This window comes from Babesia bigemina (assembly GCF_000981445.1).
Source record: "Babesia bigemina genome assembly Bbig001, chromosome : V".
Lineage (NCBI taxonomy): Eukaryota > Apicomplexa > Aconoidasida > Piroplasmida > Babesiidae > Babesia > Babesia bigemina.
Window position 1 is genome coordinate 199559 of NC_027220.1, and position 14336 is coordinate 213894.

Consider the following 14336-nt stretch of genomic DNA (forward strand, 5'->3'; position numbering starts at 1 on the left):
CACCAATATGCTCACAACTTGCCGTGACAAAGGCCGCCTTGAAAAATGTCGAGTGGCGGAGCACTGTACGGTAACACGTCCAGTCTAAAATTTTGCACGTGCCTGCATATTTCGCAAGCACAAATATTAGCAACGTAATCGCATTTTACGAAAACGTCGCTGACGAAAATACTATTTTGGGCTCATAATTAATTGTACACAGAGTCCCAAGCCACGACCAACGTGTGCCATGACACCCAAGCATGTGCACCTGACCAACAGAACACACTTAAATATTACACCTCCGGCTGTGAGTTGTTGCTTTGAACTACATTTGTGTCGGGCGCCTGAGGTGGTGGGATAGTGGCGGCGACGTTGGAAAAGTGGTTGTGGATGAGCTGAGACAGAATCAGCGCCGCGGGCGAGTTGGGCGCCCGGCGGTGAAGTCCGTCAGTGGCGCTACAAACCTCAACCTTGCACTGACCCACCTTAAAAATGAAGCCAGTTTCAATAGGAATTGGCTGTTGAAACGGTTTCACCTTCAAAAAAGTGCCCAGCGTACTCATGTCGCGCAAAATCCAGCGCTGACCAGACGGGCGGCTCCCGTCGTAATAGATTAGACAATGCTCACGCGAAATATAGCCGTTCTGTGTAGTTATGCTTAGCTTCTTGAACGCGGATTGCGTCTGGGGGCCTCGGCCGAGAATTATGCCCTTGGGGTTAGTCCACACTTCGCGCTCCTCTTGGGCGTCTGCGTAAATACGCAGCAAAAGCGGGCAGTCGATGGACTCCAGCGACGACGGGTCCACGTTCACAAGCTCTGGGGCGGTCAAATCGACAACCTCCTTGCGTACGGGGTCCCAGCGCAAATGATCGTAGGACATGTCGGGGTCCGTGCTAGACAGTATAACATCAACCTCGTGTTTGTCACCGACATGGATCCTGTCACCATCCTGCAAAGTTCTCTGCCCTTGTAACTTAATCATAGTACCGATAGTGGACCCGCAGTCCAGCAGACCCACGTGCCCCTGGCCGCAGGGCACGAAAATCAGGTGGCTCAGGGAAACCGAAGAGTGGGGGAGATGCAACAGACTCTTTACATGACGTCCCGCGTCCCACGGTAAACGGTGGTGAATATTCATGGCGTTGAACGAAATACCGTCGATCTTGTGGTTTATGTCGCTGTACACCTTCAACACAAACGGGTAGGGCTCTTCTGTGCTACAGCACAGGTGGGGATTGTTACTCAGGTAGTTCTCCACCCAAAGCTGAAGGCGGGTCGACGTTGCATCCATGTCCTCACTATCGAAGCCCACCAGACGACGCAAGACGCGAGAATCCTCAACCGTGAAAACCCACTTAGCTTTGGACCATGACGCGTGCTTATCGAAAAAGTCGACTACGCACGTGCATACATCGTCAAAAAATGGAGGCGTCTGCACAATGTCTCCGAACATGATGCGCAGAAATAGCGGCAGGCTCATGAATGGCTTCAGACAGTGCTCGTCCCACCATGCCTTCTCTTCCTCGAAGGACGTGTCACGAGGCGCTTCCGGAAGCGTAGGACGCTTCCTAATTTTCAGTGCCTTCACTAGGTTCCACATGATAGTGTTCACGCTAGGCGGGCGCCCGACCTCCTTGCGGCACAACGGGCACAGTTTGCCGGCGAGGCGCAGGTGACCAATACAGTAGCGGCAGAACGTATGCCCGCAACTCAGCGTCACCGGGAAGTAAAAATACTCCAGACATATGGAGCAGATTAGGTCCTTCAGAATTGTGTTGGTCAAGTTCTCATCGACCACAATCTGACGTTTCACATCACCGCAGTCACTCGCAAGGTTAACAGACCCGTTGCTCAGACGCCGAATCTCCAAACTCGGCATGCTGTCCACCTCTCTGTGCGTATCAACAGCACTGCCGATCAGGTTAGAAACCGAATCCTGCGAACTTCGCGTGGGACCAAGCATTGTATCCAGAATGGCCGTATCTTCAAGATGGTTCATGCATACAGGGTTGGATATCTGGCTTATACAGCCATAATCGTTTGTTGCCGTGTAAGATTCGAGCATCTCGAAACCTCCGCAAGGAGCCGAAACCAGGTCCAAGTTGTCGATGTCAGGCGACGCATCCATGTTATCGTCATACGGCGCCGGATGAACCTCATCGATGCGCGAAACGCCCATTGGCACGTCGGGCAAACTGTTGGACGTCGCGTTGCTTACGTTATCATCAAACGCGTCGATGGTGCATGGGTGAGTTGCGCAGTCCCCGCGCTCCCTAGAGGTTCCCTGGGTCGCGCACGACGATCCATAAGTCCCGATGGACGAGTGATCCACGCAGACCGAGGAGTCACGCGCCACAGCAGAGCCGTGGACATCGTTCATAGATTGGCGGTTCACGCAGAGCGACAAGTGGTCCACCGGAACGAGTGGCTCGCTTAACAACTGCGCGCTCGCAAACAAAGGGGGAGTAGTCGCCGAAAACTCGCCATTGATGTTAGCAAACATGACGCTGGGCCTATCGCTCATCTCAGGCCCCCCTGGATACCTGCCCAGGGGATCGACGAAGCCGGATGAGGGGCCCAAATCAGACGGAGGGGGCGCACCCGCACTTGCGGGGCACTCGTCCTGCGATATGTCGCCTACATCCGTCGGATCCACCTCACGTAGGCCCATATTGGAGTCAGGCAGCGCCTGCCGCTTCTGGTGCAGCTCCATTCCCGCGCCCAGAGAGCGCCGCTTTAGCGAGGATGTCGATATCACACCTTCGCTCGCAGGGCTCTCCACTTCCTTCTCTTCCAGCTCAATTACTCCATCCAACGCGTTACCGCCGACAGAGGCCTCTATTATACTATCTTTTCCCGTTGCTCCCAGCGGAATCGGCTCACTCTCCATTTATCGCACCTCAACGGCCAGAATGTAACCACGAGTCGTACCCAGATTAATACGAGTCGAGCTAACAATACATCGGGTTTTTGGTGTAACGTTCACACCCCGGAAAGACGACACAATGAGCCCTGCACAGCGAGCTGCCCCTACAAACGCCAATAACGCAGACACGCAAATGAATGGACTCGCACACGCGGGGAAAAATAGTTGGCACTTTTTACAGCGCGCTGTTTTTCGGTCGACCGTGTTTGTGCAAATGACAGAAGTTAACCGTGAACGTCTGCTCGAGCGGTAAACGTGTGTACTGCTCCCAGTTGAAGCGAAATCCACATCGTATAGAGTGTGCTTTTCAATTGAAAACGCTAAAGTCGGTTAGCAGGCAGCAAACCCAAAGCTGAGACTAGCTAAGTCCACAGACGTACGGCGACGATGCGCCCTGTCCACTCTACGGATGTAAAACGCGTTAATAATTAGGTCAGCGTCACACATTGCTCATGGAACGTGCCAATGGTGATCTGGTGTCACGATAAAGAGCTATGCGCGTGACACGAGACGGCTAATTGCGTCTAAACGTGGTATGACGCCCGAAAATGTCACGGGCATATTTAGCGGTCGTACGCCTCAGATTACAGTCATGATCACAACACATCGCGAAAACATATATTTGTTGCAATGTTTCATCATGCAGTCTGTCACTGAGGCCGGAGTGACCGCAGCTATCCACTTCACCTCCTAGACACCTAACTTACATCAGGCGCACATTGTCAATGTGAAGCATAATTCATGAACATCCCGCTGTTCGGCATAGCCGCGACGTTCACGGGCCTAGCCTTCCGTGATGCCGTTCCAGGTGAAACGGCCGCCGTCAGCGCTGCACATGTTGCGGTCAACAGGCCTTTATGGACTCCAAAACCGGCATTCGGTGTGACAAATGCCGCTTCAATCGCATTCCTGGGGCATATCGCCGACGAAGGTCGAGGTGGAGGCGGTAGATGTTTCCGCAGGCGCGAATGCGGTGTCACCCAGACTGCCAGCTGCCGGCCAAAGCGCCCAGCAGATATCGCAAGCCAGAAACATGTGCTCGAAAAGGAGCGCTATATCAGAAGGCAGGCACCGAAAGGGTTCGGCGACCCCAAGACGCAGACGCCAGAACCTGTTTCAAATAAAAGCAAGGAGGTCTTGCAGGAGTTGAAGAAAGATTATCCAAGCGCAACAATTAAGCAGATATGGGATATTTACAGTTACACAGGTAACATGGGCTGCAGTACCAGCTTAATCTGTTTTAGGTCCTATAAAAAAGGGAGTTGTCAGTGGGAGGCTCCTGCCAGCCAAGGGTGTTGAACGGCCGAACTATTATAAGTCAGGAATCCCGACGTATGTGGAGTATCCGAGAGATAGCGACTACAGGGGGTAAGTAAGCGCTTCACCACGTGACATGGTGGACAGCCAGGACGATCCAAGGGGCACGATAAAAAATGCGCAAGAAATAGAGGGAATACGGAAAGCTTGTAGAATAGCGCGGGAAATTCTCGATTCAATAAACCCTCTTGTCGTCGAAGGCGTTTTCACGGATGATATCGACCGTTTAGTTCACAAAATGGCTCGTATCAAGGGGGTATACCCCTCACCTCTAAACTACCATGGCTTCCCAAAGTCCGTATGTACCTCAGTCAATGAAATAGCATGTCACGGTTAGTTAACGCATTATGATGTTACATACGCTCAGGCATACCGGATTCGACGGTGCTCTCCGCGGGGGACCTTCTGAACGTCGACGTGACGGTCTACGCAGATGGCTTCCACGGTGATGTCTCGGAAACTTTCATCGTGCTGCCAGCCAAGGACCCGAAACGAGTGGCAAATAGGAAGACGGAAATCGGAATGTATGAGCGCAACAAAATGCGATACCATGCATCATTGCATGATAATGTCTGGGACGCCGGCGCAACCATAATGATGCAACTAAACCTGCTGCAGGCACTAGATGCAGCTGTGCGAAGGTTGCAAGTGAACGACGGTTGGGGCGAATGGTTCGAATATTTGTACACCGATGACACCGATCGCAAACCGTTATTCCTGAGTAACAAGGAAGACGATTTTAAGCGTATTGGCACTAGGGTAGCCATGGACGTGGAAACACTCTACAACACAGTCAACCAAGAAAGCAGTTATGACGGGCGTATTGTTGGAATCCCGGCTACACAAATACCCACCACCATATCACCACCGGGGCAGCCGAAGAAATTCACCACTATACCAAATCCCGATATCATCAGGCATATATTCCAAAAGGCCGACCCGAATAGGCATCTCAAGCCATATCTGTTCTCACACACATTCGAAGATGATGTGGCGCTCATGAAGGTTGCTTACGATGCGCTTATGCGGGCAATACAGATATGTGCACCGGGAGTCAGGTAGGTGCAAGAACACTGTAATACATCGGTGCTTCAGGGTGAATGAGATTGGCAGGGTAATACGCGAGTGGGTCGAAGCGAATAACTGTAACGTTCTTCCCAATCTAGTTGGACACGGAATAGGCCGGAACTTCCACGAAAACCCAATCATACATCACGCGGACAATGAAAGCGATGTCATAATGGAACCAGGGATGGTATTCACAATAGAGCCAATTGTCACACGCAGTCGTCATGAAGAGTGCGTGACGTGGCCTGATGGGTGGACCATGGCCACAAGGGATGGAAAGAAAACGGCGCAATTTGAGCACACCATACTTATCACAGACAACGGGCACGAAATTCTCACTAAGCGCTTGCCATCGTCACCTAGTTTATATTGGGAGGAGCCCATCCAAACTGTTTAATAAGTGTTATTTCTGCATCTGCTATCTGATGCGTGCAAACGTCACTTGTAATGCCGCGTGTTCCGGGTATTGGCATTCATTTCTGTTCTAAAGTGTTATCCAAATGGCAGTGCACACCGTATTAAAGGGATGCGTTAGTAGTGTGAATTATATGCACATTATTCGTTGTTGTGACCTCAATGATGTCACAATGCGACGGCGCTACAGGCGATATCTCCCCAGTTAGGCCGCAATAGCTCATCGGAGTGGAGTATTGCAGGTTGTGGGCATCTAAACAGTAAATACGTGCGCTATTTGGTTACTAATCGAACCAATACTTTGTTTATTGCATCACACTCAGATAGAAAAGATCTAAACAAGGATAGAAAATCCGAAAGTTGTAGCAAAGGCGACAAAAATGTCCAGGCGTTTTTTGTATTTGCTGACGTTGCTACAACAAAACGCCTGTCACTGACCATCTTTACCTAATATCACCTAACAAACAACGCCGCAAAACAACGAACAACATAACTCAGAGCACTACCATAGTCGAACAACTGACGGTACACAAAATGTGTGTCTAAAACACATAGCGCGCCATTCACCGTATTCTGTGGTAATTACAATGCCATATTTCTCAATGAAAGCATACCGTGAGCGTCCATTGCCAGCATGCCTTGGAGACGCAGGTCGCATACATAGATATGGTCCGACTCTCAACTACGTACGATCTCATAATGCTATCCCATGGCAACCTATGCTTGATCTTGTGCCGCCGTAATGACTGACCAAGTGTGAAACTCTTCCGCTTTACCAAATTAATGATGACAACAAATTTGCCTGTTTACGCCTCTATAGCTACGCGCTCCTGTTGTCATTTTGTACAACGTCCTGAGATCATTGAGCACCATGTGCGTGTAAAGACATCTATAATCCCTACCTTGACGTAGGTGTAACATTCAGTGACCTAACAGATGATTGACTACCTCACCTAGAATGGCACTCATTACCTTATGGCATGAATAGACACACTCAGCTTCATGGTGCACTATCGGCCCACAACCAGGTCATTGATTTACGGCTCAATCAATACCGGTAATATCTCTCTGTTCTGAATTATATACTCTGCTAGCTGCATCTTTTATTATGTTTTCTCATTCTAAAGTGTCCTATGTGGCTAAGCGTATATGGCCTGTTTTCGATTTTGCGTTTCTGCCGCCTCACGCTGATACTGGTTGCGGGATCCACGTCGGTGCATTGCCGATCGTCACTGGTGCCATCCATGCGGGCGTCTATCAAGTTTGGGGTAGAGGTTAGTTGGCCGGGTCATTATCATCAATAGGTATCACGTTACTCATCGCAGCGTACGGATTTGTAGTTCTAACATCGCGTTGGATGTGGGAATTTATGCGATCGGAGATGCCAAGAGCTAGTAGATGCATATTATACTGTCGCTCCACAATCCATTTCCACGTCACAACATTTGGTACAACCATGGGCATCGTCTTATCCTTTAAAAGGCATTGGCACCTTTCACGCTTCTATGGCATCGTCTCCACAACGTTATATGCGCTGTAAATCGCCACATCGAGAATGGCGATAGCATTGCGATGATAATGTATCGCCAATGATGGGTGTCTTGCAGAGGAGAATTTTGTTGGGAAAGACAACGATGCCTCATACATAAAATTAAAGTTACATAAATTGCATAAAAAAGTTATCAATGATATAACATTAACACTGTTGTCTAATATATTAATTTTTTAGTCCTTATTTTTTGAGGAAAATTCTTCCATAACAAGGCAGCTAGCTGGGGAGGTGGAATCTTCACTGCCACTGCTTTGAAAATTACTAGCCCTTCTTATTAATTAATTCATATATTCATGCGTGGTAAGTTGGTGGGAGGCCATTTTAACTCAAGGTTATTTTTTTCTGTCGTCGGACGCAAAATATAACCATGGCGAAATTTATAGGAGCCCCGTTGGCAATTTGCGCTATAATTCTGCAGTTTATTGGATTCATAAGCGCAATGGAATATGACTTCACAGATAGTATGAGCTCTTTGTATACCAATGCCCTAGTTGCATTCCACATAAATGTGGATGACATTGGAATTGCAACTCTGGCATGCCCACGCCAAGTCAACAGAACTGAGTACGTATGGCATCCCCAACCAACCGCTTATCATGGCAATACTCTCAAAACCTATGTGATTGAAGACGGCAAGTTTCACTCTGTCCCTTTTTCGAAGGTAGTGGTCAACGAAGCACCACGCGCATATGTTCGGAAAGTGTCAAAGGAGTCGCAAACAGAGTTGCATATCGATCTAATGGATGACCATATATATGCCATTACTGAAGAACGTGTGGCATTCATTTGTGGTCCTAGGGATTTGGTATTGAGTGATGCGCTGCAAGGACAACTTGCTCACCTACGGGAGATTGATGAAACCGAAATTTATTTATGGAATCCGACCACACCATTGGTTGGCGAAATAGCCAAGATAGGTAAGAGCTTGGGTGTGGTATTTTTGCACAGAGGCCTTAATCATCAATTAATGCAAGGCTGTGGAAGTCGTCCCTCGAAACTCTTTGCTCCAGATAATGACGTGACTGTAGACCCTGTCACTGGCACACGTTCTTGTGTAGTAAATCCTATGTCGACATTACGTACTGGTTTCGTTTGCAAGGGCAGAATAGAACCGAACGATTGCATGAGGTATCTCTTGGACAGTACGGGCAGAGTCGTGACTGCTCCTACACCACATTTATATAGGAATTTTAATAATCGTGGAAAATGGGTTGTAGCTAGATATTTTAATGACGTAGCATTACCCCGCTTCAACGGCGAATGTCGATGCATAGATCCTGAGACTGGTCACGTGAAGGCAAGGATGGAGATCCGTTGGAAAACTGAATACGTTTGTGACATAGCTAGCATGATTGTCCGTAACAGGTTCAAGCCTATTCGTGGCACCTGGTGTTCAGCGTTGCTACATCCTGATACTACGTTGACCATCAAGTTGCCAAAACAAACAGACAAGTCTGCTGCTACCGGCGAGAAATACGAAGAAGATGTTGACGATATTGACGAGGATGATTCGACCGTCCCATTCTCGCAACTTCCATCTACCCATGCATACGACAGTGAATTCAAGCCGGACACGGAATTGACGCTACGCCAAATACAAACAATTTATGACATCAATGATTACGACGAAATCTTGATTTACGAAGCATTTACTGGCGGCGCAATCGAGGTAGATGTATCCCAAGTGGAGGGAGGAGAGGTGAAGCTGAAGTACCGTATGGACAGACCTCTGGCGTTACGAAAAGGATACAACTCGTTTTTATATCATTGGACATTCATATCTAGGAACGAATACGTTCTCGAGAAAATACGCGCTGTGGTGAACGTCTCATTTGCGCCTACTTATCGCTTCAATATTATTGGTTGTGACCGATGGAGGCCAAGTATGTTTGATCCGGCAAATGATATTGACTCTCTTACAATTAGAGACATGGGGCATGGTATGGCGTTAACATCTGAATGGGTGTTAAATGTCATGAGTGGCGAGAAGCAAGCCGGCATTCAATGCGGGGACAATGAGGAGCTGCTTCCAAACAATTGCGAGTCCACAGGATACGACCTCTCCTCCAATAAGATTGCGCCATTTCCTACAGCTGTGCGCAATGTCACACTTTACCCCGTTCGACGATTCCAAGTATTCGACATGAGCTTCCAAAATATCCCCGTCAGTCACGCTTGTAGTTGTGTCGATGAACATGGATACGAGACATCTAGACTTATTTTGAGATCCAACCGTCGTGAAGAGTACACGTACACAGTACGTCGTGAAGAGGCGTATCAAAGGTTGCTGCCTTACTCATTACTGCCCTGGAGTGAGGTGGCATTATTTTACGGTGTTTCCAATCCTATGCGATCAATTGTGCTACACAACATGCCCCAGGGACCTATTACACTACACTCTGGCACAGAAATCTTCATGAGGTGTGTTCTGGATGGAGGGTTGTACGACGATGAGAATAACGCCGTCGCATCACCTACCTGGTTACCATATGATCGCGGATACAACCATTACAAAGTATATAGTACCGCAGAAGGACATAGGCTAATTCGAAAGTCACACGGAGAGCGAATCGCTGGGACAAGAGGTGGATTTAAAGTCATTCTGTCAGAATATACAGAAGAATACCGTGGTTTAATAATCAAATCCAATAGCGGCGCAATTTTGGTTTCCAGGGATCCAGATCACTCGGAATACGTGCCTATGACATTCATTTGCGGCAAGGAGTTTTCAGAATCAGATTTTGATCAAAGCAACGATAACGCAGCTGCAGCTGCCATTCCCCCACCTGTAGCACTATTAGAGGAATACACGTGGAACGTAGTTCAAATTGACGTAGAGATGACGGACCCATACATGCAAGGGTGCGGTGTTAAGTCCTCATCGGATGAGTTGTTCAAGCCTGACACACCCAAACTCTACGATGCGGAATGGCAGGAAATCGGTTGCGAAATCGACATTGAGATTGCTAAAGAAGCCGCTTTCTACTGCCCCGCGCCGTACGTCCTGGACCCACCCAATTGCTTCGACCAGGTCTACGTCAATGGTGAAGTGAAGAACCTAACCGAAATAAGCAAGTCGCTGATTGCATCAGCATCCAGCCACTTCGTTACCTTGCTATTCGACAGTGCTCGTATAGGACCCGGGGAGAACCTGCACCAGACCCCGCCGTTGCAGTGCCGATGCGTGACCATCAAGGGTATCGTCCTATCCACCATCCAGATCGAGAATTACTACTCCAAGTAATGAGTAGATAAAACTCGGTAACTCGTTTGGCAATTAGCCACTTAAATTGTCATAGTTCGTGTTGGTCGTTATGTTGGTTTGTGTCTCCAGAGACAGCATTGCTTTGGGTAGAAAATTGCAATTGTAATTGCCAGTTGAACGACATATTCTTGTGTTACTATAACTGTTTATTTTTGCATGATTCCCCGTAAGTTAGACCAATGACGTATATCGTAATCACGTACAACTGTACCATGGCATTTCATTTTAAACTGACTTAATGGGGAAGATGAGATTCGCCCGTCTACACATATTCCAAGAAGTTGAAAGAGTCGCAGTGCCATTAACAGGCAAAGATGGATTACGCCGGATATATGTTACTGTAGTTCAAAAGGTACGATGGTGTTATTGAGCGACTGCATTGTCAGTGCCTGCCCACAGTAGACCATAGGTGGGAATTAAGACAAGTATGACTTCCTGCCCGTCATATCTTTACATCAAATCTCATTGTACAATATCTAAAAACAGAGTGAATTAAATGACGATTTCCAAGTGAGACTTTCAAGGCGACACCGGGCCCACCCACAGCCTGCACCGTGATGGGCTAGGCGAGGAGAAAGTGCGAGGCTATGCACGATGGGATATTACGTGTCAGATACATGTCAATATGGTCGGACTAAGGTAAACATCAGGCAACTTGGAAATACGCCCGACACGCATTGGTTCAACAAGAGGTCCGACCTTTCGTGTTGGAACGTGAGACGTAGTGCCAGAATGCGCACTCGCGTATTAACATAATGATGATATGAGAAATGAATCTAACAGATGGGACTATATGTTGTGGTTGAGATAACTCAGTAGTCAACTACATTGCAAAGCCCTTGGTTAGATAGAACAAGGTCATTAGTACCTGGTGATGGATGAGCAACGTGCACCACTTTCGAAGATGTGAGCGAGGAGATAGTGGCTTAACGTTATGGTCACCGCAAGTATTACGATGGAGCATGATGCGGCTAAGGCCACAACATTAAAAACATACACCCAGTACAGTAGGGGCGAAGGTCACAGCGTATTTATAATCTGATTGTGCCCAGAGCTAGCGCAAAGCACATGGACGTGGCATCGTTGACGTTAAACCTGGTTACAGCAGTAGGAATCGCCAATTAACGCGGATGGTGGGCGGTTGGCTGCTCCACCCCGTGATTACAATGCAGCGAATCTGGATGGTCATCCACGTCGACATCTGACTCGCAGTCTAAATGAAATAGTACTTCCTACATCATTTTACTGTTTGCTTGTCTAACTAAGTGCGCACTCCCATAGCGTATATGCTGTTATATGCCTGTAAGCTGCGGGGAGTCATGAACACGGAGCGGCTCATGATGTGCCATACCACACGCAATCCATCGTACAATTTCCATTGTTGATTGACCAGCGCAAACGCAGCTAACCAACGTGAGATCAGTATGTACTATTGCCGTCTGAAACATATATACTGCAACGACATGCGTTGCAAATACCGCATGCCACGGTGACTGTAGATCTGTCTGCGATGAGCCAACATTGTCGTCATTGCGTTATCAACACCGCCTGTTCGGTGTATAGCGACGGCCTATATAATTCGATAACGAACATCTGTATTGGAAGATTACATCTCTGTCCTCACATACCATTAAAACACGGCTGCTTGTACATCGGCTTGTAAATACGGCCAAATCCACACACGTAAAACGATTGCATGGTATAACTTGTTTCTCAGAATGGTGTACAATTCGTTGACCGAAGCCCCTCACAACCTCAAGGAGGGCATCGATTGGTTGATGGCCCTGAAGGGAACTGATGCTAAAAGCAACTTGGCTGCTTTGGGCGCTGCTATATACGATTTCCTTGCAGACAAGCCCGTTGGCTTCACGGAGGTGCCAGCTCTTGAGAGAGTTAAGCTTATCACTAAAACGTTCCTGGGGAAATCAGCGCTTAAAGGACAATGGTTCGTAAGAAGACTGAGAAGTAGATACGACGGGTATATGAGTAGGTACAGCCCCAGACGTGGTAAGCCAATGTACTATCTCACCGACAGCGATTTTAACAACGCCGTAAAAGGCAAGGGCCTAACTGCTGATACTATAGCAAACGGCGTAGGCGAAGTTGTGGATGGTTGTGAGAAGTTCTTGGATGAGATAAAAAACCCTGACCGCTACGAGTCTGCTTACAGTTCGGAAGCGACGTGGGCCAAATCATGTTCGGAAAGGCCACAGGCTTGCGCAGTGGTATTCGTGGGAATTGCGCCTATGTTATACGTGGGCCTAAGTTCTTTGTTGGATGCAAGCGCAGGTACAATTTTCAGATCCAACAATTCTGAGCTCAGTTATGGTTCTGTGCAAACATTGAACGCCGTTGGCTACATGGTACCGCAAAGGCGCAGTACAATTATTGTTTCGGATTTCCTCAAGGCGTTGGAAGGTGTGAGTCATGAGGTGTTGGTCACGCTCTACGACCTTGCCGGGTTTTGGGCTTTCTTTGGATCGAAAAATGCAGCTGTAAAATCTGGCGAGCTTGACAAGGACGCACAGCACAGAATTGACTTCTATGTCAACATGAAGCCCATTAACCCTCCCAAGAAGAAGCTGCAGTTCATTAAGTCGCCCAGCACATACACTGCCACCGGATCGAACAACATGTACTATCCCGGTGTGCCAACAGTGTTGGATATGGGTGATACTATCCCACTTTAATGTGCCTCATCGTCTGCCGTGTCTTTGTAAGACTGCAGGATGTATTCTTTAACACTTTTATTAATAAATGTTGATATATGTCCAATCTGTCATCCCCTCTGCCCATTGTTTTGAACCGCTAATCGGTTTACCTAACAAGCAATCTGGTAGGTAAGGTCGTAGACGTATTAAGACAGCGTATTAGTGGCCTATATCTATGAGTCAGTGCAGCGACCCGGCATCGCAGTAAACCGTGGATATGCCTGATACCATCTGGATGTCTGAGGAACACCGTCACTATCGTGGAGATAGGAATCACCAATCAAGACAACCTAGTGGATACGGAGAAGTTTAAGAAGCAGAAGTATGAAGACCTTATCGAGGACCTCAAGGCGCGACAGTTCAACCAGCAGACCGAGACCCGGATTATCACCTACATTATGACGTGGGAGGGAATAGCGACAAAGGAGCACAGGAAGTATAGACGGGACCTGGGCATATCGGATCGCATGGAAGCCCACACACAACGGCTAGTGATCCAAGACACGTTAAATAGTGATGAGGGACATGAGACCGAGAGAAGACTACGATTCCGTAGAAGACCCTCAGGCCCAAACTGGATGGATGCCTGCATGGATGGCACCAGTGACGATCGGCAATGGACAGACTCGGAACCCGCAGACGGTGCCAGCGTGAGGCGGCAGTCTTGGTAAACTGAACAGTAGAACAAGTCACATGTAGCTACACAGCACACTGTAAGGTGATGGGACGTAATAATAACGGTAAAATGGAAATTGTGTAGAATTTCGTTATTCCGAGAAACATTCATGGACCTTTCACTCTATGCAATATATTGTTCCCATTGGTGTAACATTTATGTGGACATATACACGTATTAGACACTGAAGTGCAAAAACAGGCAAGCGTAGCGCAACACACGTTCACATGACGTTGTAATGTGATAGCCGTGCGTTCTACTTGAGTTGTGCCGTCATAGTATAGATTCGTGTCGATATATTTAATTTCACTTAAGCTTCTTGACCATGGTGCTGATAAAACCGCGGTAGGTGTGTGGCGAGCTACGATGTCGTTTTGAAACGCTTCGTCTATTACCAAACGATGATATCAACCAGCGAACTTCT

General features: G+C 47.9%; 6 protein-coding genes across 6 annotated transcripts; 4 read left to right on the forward strand and 2 right to left on the reverse strand.

Moving 5' to 3' along the window:
- Nucleotides 1–275: 275 nt before the first annotated feature.
- On the reverse strand, nt 276–2873 carry BBBOND_0404910 (zinc finger protein, putative; the record flags this gene model as incomplete). Its single annotated transcript, XM_012914738.1, has 1 exon — nt 276–2873. The coding sequence occupies one exon, from the start codon at nt 2871–2873 to the stop codon at nt 276–278; it is 2598 nt and encodes an 865-aa protein (XP_012770192.1).
- A 777-nt stretch (nt 2874–3650) lies between these two features.
- BBBOND_0404920 (methionine aminopeptidase I, putative) lies at nt 3651–6159 on the forward strand (the record flags this gene model as incomplete). Its single annotated transcript, XM_012914739.1, has 6 exons — nt 3651–4116; nt 4154–4277; nt 4314–4558; nt 4594–5284; nt 5322–5656; nt 6032–6159. 6 exons carry the CDS (start codon nt 3651–3653, stop codon nt 6157–6159), a joined length of 1989 nt encoding a protein of 662 aa, XP_012770193.1.
- An 824-nt stretch (nt 6160–6983) lies between these two features.
- Nucleotides 6984–7172, reverse strand: BBBOND_0404930 (hypothetical protein; the record flags this gene model as incomplete). Its single annotated transcript, XM_012914740.1, has 1 exon — nt 6984–7172. One exon carries the CDS (start codon nt 7170–7172, stop codon nt 6984–6986), a length of 189 nt encoding a protein of 62 aa, XP_012770194.1.
- A 527-nt stretch (nt 7173–7699) lies between these two features.
- On the forward strand, nt 7700–10504 carry BBBOND_0404940 (hypothetical protein; the record flags this gene model as incomplete). The annotated part of the gene is made up of 1 exon (XM_012914741.1): nt 7700–10504. One exon carries the CDS (start codon nt 7700–7702, stop codon nt 10502–10504), a length of 2805 nt encoding a protein of 934 aa, XP_012770195.1.
- A 1739-nt stretch (nt 10505–12243) lies between these two features.
- On the forward strand, nt 12244–13215 carry BBBOND_0404950 (hypothetical protein; the record flags this gene model as incomplete). The annotated part of the gene is made up of 1 exon (XM_012914742.1): nt 12244–13215. The coding sequence occupies one exon, from the start codon at nt 12244–12246 to the stop codon at nt 13213–13215; it is 972 nt and encodes a 323-aa protein (XP_012770196.1).
- Nucleotides 13216–13282: 67 nt separating this feature from the next.
- Nucleotides 13283–13907, forward strand: BBBOND_0404960 (hypothetical protein; the record flags this gene model as incomplete). Its single annotated transcript, XM_012914743.1, has 2 exons — nt 13283–13361; nt 13426–13907. 2 exons carry the CDS (start codon nt 13283–13285, stop codon nt 13905–13907), a joined length of 561 nt encoding a protein of 186 aa, XP_012770197.1.
- Nucleotides 13908–14336: the final 429 nt, after the last annotated feature.